Source organism: Zophobas morio, unplaced genomic scaffold, assembly GCF_036711695.1.
Source record: "Zophobas morio isolate AGI-343-1 ecotype UQ-CSIRO unplaced genomic scaffold, CSIRO_AGI_Zmor_V1 ptg000131l, whole genome shotgun sequence".
Taxonomy (NCBI): domain Eukaryota; kingdom Metazoa; phylum Arthropoda; class Insecta; order Coleoptera; family Tenebrionidae; genus Zophobas; species Zophobas morio.
In genome coordinates, this window is record NW_026972236.1 from 191,763 (window position 1) to 197,762 (window position 6,000).

General features: G+C 31.5%; 1 protein-coding gene across 1 annotated transcript; it reads right to left on the reverse strand.

The window, feature by feature from the left end:
• Nucleotides 1–5,038: 5,038 nt before the first annotated feature.
• On the reverse strand, nt 5,039–5,631 carry LOC135145142 (ubiquitin-like). Its single transcript, XM_064077244.1, has 3 exons — nt 5,613–5,631; nt 5,219–5,513; nt 5,039–5,168 (listed from the first exon to the last, which is right to left on the reverse strand). Exons 2-3 carry the CDS (start codon nt 5,509–5,511, stop codon nt 5,075–5,077), a joined length of 387 nt encoding a protein of 128 aa, XP_063933314.1. The 5' UTR covers nt 5,512–5,513; nt 5,613–5,631; the 3' UTR covers nt 5,039–5,074.
• Nucleotides 5,632–6,000: the final 369 nt, after the last annotated feature.

The following is a 6,000-nucleotide window of genomic DNA, read 5'->3' on the forward strand; positions in this document are numbered from 1 at the left end:
TTAAAATCCATCATTTTTTAAGTTATAAAGTGTGTAAGATATTAAATGATTTATAAACTGCGGTTATAAAATGAAAACATGTGCTTAACTAAAAGTGGGGAGAGTACCTTCTTCTATACCAAGTTTTTGATGCATTATTGACTTTTTATTCAATAAAACGTAAATATAAATCTAATTCCTTCTCTAATTTTTGAGTAACAACTTTCATTAAATGACGTTCTTGTATCAAAAACCATTTCAGGGTTTTTTTTTTAAGTAGCTTAAAGGCATTTATATAATTAATTTATTCCTTATATTAAAAAAAAATATGACTACGGGAATGACATATTAAGCTTATTTTTTGACGTCTGCGAGTACGTTTTACATTCTAGGTTATTTCAATTTTTTCTAAAAACGGCTTTACTTTTCTCAAAATATTGATAATGGTTATTAACCAAGCAAAACATATTTTTCTATGCGCATATCTAAGAAAATTGTGTCCAACCAAATTTAAATTTTTTAATTTACAATTATTATACCTGGCATATTAAATAGAGAAAAAGCGTTTGTGTTAATGTATAATTATATGATTCTCAAGTAAGTAGCATGAAAAAAAAAAAAACTTTGAGTTTTACAACCTAGTTTTTCGCTGCTCCACTGATCTTTTCCGGTAACCCATTTAAATCAATGAGTTGTTTTATAAACCCTTAACTTCTAAATTTATTTTTCCTTCAGTTAATAAGGCGGAGGCAGCTTTAAAACAACCAAGGAAAACAAGAAGGTTGTCACAGTAACTTAGGGTTAATAAGCCAGCCTATTCATAAAGGCATTCTATATATGTTCTCTTCATATATATAATTTATGAACCTGCAGTGAGCGCATATTTTAGCCGCTTATAACTAGTATACCAAGTAAACATAATTAAATATTTAAAAGAGTATTTTGTGTAGTTTGTTAGGGTGCTTACCGCATGCTTTAAGTGATTGCTGTTCTTGACAAAAAATAATTATTTATATATATATATATGGGTTTCAATTGGAAGCCTCTGAAAAGTTACTTGTTACTTAAAAACCATCCGGCGTTGGTACTCGTTAGCAAAAGTCTATGCCGGCGCATGCATTAGTATTGCTCTTATGCAGCATGAAAAGTTTAGTATAAACATAGCTTTCTTGTTCCCTAAGAGCACTAAATCAAATTTTAAAGGAAAAAAGTGGTAGCAGGGGGTTCATGGAAAGCATTTATATTAACACGTGCAATGTGTAATCAGTTATTTAATTCTAATAGTAAAAGCTATATTGAATATACAGCAAAGGTGGCAAAGAATACTATTGAGGAACACCAGCGCAGTATATATGAGGCGCCTTAACCGCTCTAATCCTACTCATAAATTTTGCGGTTGTAGAAAATAGAGAATACTGTAGCGCCATACTTTATAAAAGCGGGTGGCACATTTTTGCCTAACCCCAAATTAGTAATCACAAATAAGTTTCTTTATAAAGGCTATATTGACTCTGCTACTTCCAGGAGGCATGATGAAAGACTTAAGGGACGAAGTTTTCATAATAGATGAACTTTCTGTTGTATATAAGAAATGAAAATATGGTTGCTTACTTCTGGTAATCCGGAAAGAAAGAGTAACACAGGACAGAGTTAAGAAGTTTTACGTCTTTTCTTGTTTAAGCAATCCATACTTGCTGCTACTTCTCCTCTGAGGTAGGCAGCATAGGTGTGGTCCAAACATTTCCGGAGATAGCCTCGGCGATGACTTTACGAAACCATGTTAACATATTTCAAAAGTTATCTAGGTGTATGAAAAGAGCGATGTGGCAAAGCATGCAGTCTTATCTTCTGCAGCGAGTTTTAATAGGCGGTATATTAGTTTACATTTGGAAAACGTGTAGTTAGTGAAAGCTAATTATAAAATAATGTACATAAGCTAACCAATGGCTAAGCAAAAAAAAAATCGGGTTGCAGGTGGCATTCAACGAAGGGAATGAGTTGCATGAGTTGATACAACGCAAAGTTTGACCAAGTGTTATTAGCAAAATTCATATTTATCCAGACTCTCGTTTCGGATCATAAACCTACAATATTTTATCCTAGACTTAAATCAGTGTTAATAAGGCAAGACAGAAAAATATATAATTTATAGGGATATATTTCTTAATGGGAGGATTTATTTATAAATAGCGTTTCCTGGTTCTCGATATATATAATAACTTCAAGCTCTCCAAGAACTTTAGCCGCCTACAAGTAAAAGATATTAATAGCTTAAAAAGTGTCCTTTCTGTTTCATTTAACCCACAATTTTAGTTTCTAACTCTAACGCTAAGAGTGCGTCACGCGGACGGTGGTATAGTGCGCCACCCCACAACTCACAATTGAGGTCTTTCGCTAAAAGACTTTTAGCATGCCAATGTAAGACATATGACCTTGCTGGTTTATATATATTATAATAACTTTCATATAACATTCTCTTTCTACCAATTTAGTAGATCGTATCAATCGATTTTTTTTATGTTTCTAACCATGAGTGGGACAGTTCATGTAGAAATTTTATAAATACACACGAATGATAACCTGATAAATTCCCTCTTGTTGTGCTCTCGTGTCCTGTTTCAGTGCATGTTAGTTTTGTGGTATGTATATTTTAATAGATTACTCCAATGCTCTACCATATAAGCTACGGTAGCTCCCTATTTCAGTGAATAAAGAGAGTCCTGACCACCTATGCATCACGAAGTTAAGGGAGTTTCGAACCTGTGTACCCTTATAACGGATTAATCGCACCCAACCGTGGGGCGTCCTCGGGTTGCGATTAATTTCGACAGTATATACACGTCATGAAATAGACAAATATAAACTTACTCCAATATACGTGCATCAGTTTTGATGTAGATCTTTTTATATAATAATATTTTGTGATCCTTTTTACTCAAAATCTTTTTATAATTATATAACTTTTTGAAAAAAATCTGAGCAAGTGCACAGCCGACAAAAAGTGTCTATACATTCAACCAGTGAAATCGTTAAAAGTTTGCAAATGCTCTACCTTTTATTTTTTTTTTTTACACGTTCTGGACATTAAAATCTGACGCTTCATTGCATATATTAGAATTTCTTTACAAAGAAGTTGTACACATAACCACTAAACCAAAAAAGTTCGAGATGACACCGACGGGAATCGAAATCCGCGACGTTGAGGTTGCTCGAGAACGCTCCATTTCGGCCGATAAATTGCGCATACAAATTTTTTTTGTTAGCTAACGAGTATAATACTATAAAAGATAGGTATAAAACGTTGTTATAGGGTTATAAGATTTCATGGGATTTCTTAATAAACAAAGAGGACATTTTAAAAAGTGGAAACCTTCCGAAATTCATGTCCCCTTATCTTAAATAAATAAGACTGCTAAAGAGGCCACACAAATTATTGACTTTTTAAAATAAAAGTTATATAAATACTATAATGTAATGAAAACGGTATGCCTATAAATTAGATCCTTCCCCGGGGAATACCCTATTTATAAAATTCTTCCTTGTAGAGAAGGACAGTATGATAAGGAGATTGGTGAGGGATCCTCCAAAGTTGACGTTATTCCGCTCTACAAATAAAACTTGGCGTCTGTTGCTCTACACTTTATTAAAAAAAAACTCATCTTACTTGTAGCCTATATAAGACATAAGTACAGATTAAATGCGACTTCACAAATTTTCATTTTTGCAAAGTTTTAGGGTCTAGTTAAGTGCTTACCCGGAAATCTGTTTTTTTTTCTTCTTTTACTTAATATTTTTCATTGTGTTAAGCGCTCCTTAAGGAGAGTTTCAGCTTTTTAAATAAATTAGTGCGGTGACTCAACTTTTAATTTACTTATGACGTATTAATTCTTTTTTTCATGACTTTAATAATAACACTTTAAAATAATAGAAGTTAAATACAGTCTTGACAGCTTTTCCTTGGCCTTATATTTAAAGTTAGGCTAATATGTTAAATTTTGTTTCTATTTTTAAAAAATAGATAAAGACTTTAATTATCGCTTAAAGTGTAGTAGGCATGAACAATGTACACGTTGTGGACAAAATCTCGTTATATAACTTCCATCTTTTCTTTATTTTATAACTCTAACAGATAACAACTTTTCAAAGAAGAGATATAAAAAGCCTATTGCCTACTGAAGCAGAACTTAACTAAAAATAAAAGATGGTTTAGCAAACATCATCCAGAAAGGCTACAAAAATTGTGCATAATACAGAAAATATTTTTTAAAGTATTTTTTAAATTCCATGTACAGTTCCTTTATAAGAAAAACACATTTCCAGTCGCGAAAGTGGATTATAGCGTTATATAATATATATTTAGCAACTAAATAGCGTGTTAAGCACGCCCAAGCTGGATTGTACGTTAATATTTAAAAAACGAAGCAAAGTCTTTCATAAAGGAAAAAAACCCCTTAAGAATGAGTAGAATCAAAAACCACGAGCGTTACACCACTGCGAAATTGAATTATTAAAAGTTTCCCCAAAATAAAAATTATCAGAAGCAACAAGGATTATTATTATAGTTTAATTTTAAGTAGCTGATAATAAAAAAATTGCTATTGGTTCAAAAGAACTTCAAAGCTGTTTAAGGACGTTCAAAGTTTTTATAATAGTTACTTTCTTTGCTCACTCTCGGTTGTAAATAACTTCCAATTGAACTTTAAATTTTATAATTGTAACAATAATTCTTATTTTTTTTTTAAGAATTTTCCAAAGTTTTTATAATAGCTTAAAAACGTTTATTTCAAATATTAAATTCCAACTAAAAAATCCACTCACTTTTTACCTGTAGTCTAATTGCTATAAATAGTTGCTTAATAAACTTAAAGACGCCAACTTTAGCTTAACGTTTTACAAAAAAACGAATATCTTATTTAAAACTTAACTATGTTAAGTTCATAAGTACTTAAAAATAAATGTTCTATATAAAACTTCTCGAATGCAAGCTTAATGTTCAACTACCAGTATGTTAAATTAAAAAATGAAAAGAAAAATAAGTTGAAAAATCGTTTTATTTGAGATGTCGTTATTAGGTAAAAATTTAGAAAACTAATATTTACTTAAGTTTTTTCTTAGGTCTTAATTGAGAGCTGTGTCCGCACTTCTTCTTTCGACAGTTTACAGCTCGAGGGGGTAAACGAGCATAACAACTACAATGTACTTACAAAAAGACTATCATAAATAAGCAAAATAATAATACCTTCTACATATCATCTTATTACAATTATAGCTTTGTGCTAGAAGCTTCATTGCAGGCTCAATTTCTCCGCCACGGAGTCGTAGAACAAGATGAAGTGTAGACTCTTTCTGAATGTTATAATCGGAAAGGGTTCGTCCATCTTCAAGCTGCTTTCCTGCGAATATCAAACGTTGTTGGTCCGGAGGGATACCTTCTTTGTCCTGAATTTTAGTTTTCACGTTATCAATGGTATCTGAAGGCTCGACTTCAAGGGTGATAGTTTTACCCGTAAGGGTCTTGACAAAAATCTGCATTACTAATAGAGATAAACAATATTAATTAAAAGGTAATAAAAAGGATCAAACGGCTTAAATAAAAAAAAACAAAAGGGCATATAAAAAGGGCTAAATCTAACCAGAGAGAGAGGCCAAGAAAGCTACAGGCAACAGAACCCCGTTTCACTGCGAGCTTATATGCTGTAAAAGTAGCAACCACGTGAATTGAGTTATAATAAAAAGTCGGTGGGGTTTTGCATGACGTAGTGAAAAATTATAAAAAAAAATTGTTTTATTATCTTAGACTGTTACTTTATTAAATTACAATTTAATACTAAAGTAAAAAATTTGAATTTTTAGTGGTTATATTATATCTTTTATTAATTTTTATTGATAGGCCACTCTAATTTTAAGGCAAATTAACTATAAACTTTTTAACAAAAAACCTGTACTATTTATGGAAATCAATAGGCTCCATGACACACAGTTGATCTCATACGCATTAGACACCTTTATACATCATCTGAG

Bases quoted from the DNA above. Each gene is read 5' to 3' on its own strand.
- LOC135145142 (XM_064077244.1), bottom strand. From the start codon at position 5,511: ATGCAGATTTTTGTCAAGACCCTTACGGGTAAAACTATCACCCTTGAA. The intron at 5,169-5,218 runs GTATTATTATTT...AGTACATTGTAG, and splicing joins AATAAGATGATATGTAGAAG to TTGTTATGCTCGTTTACCCC.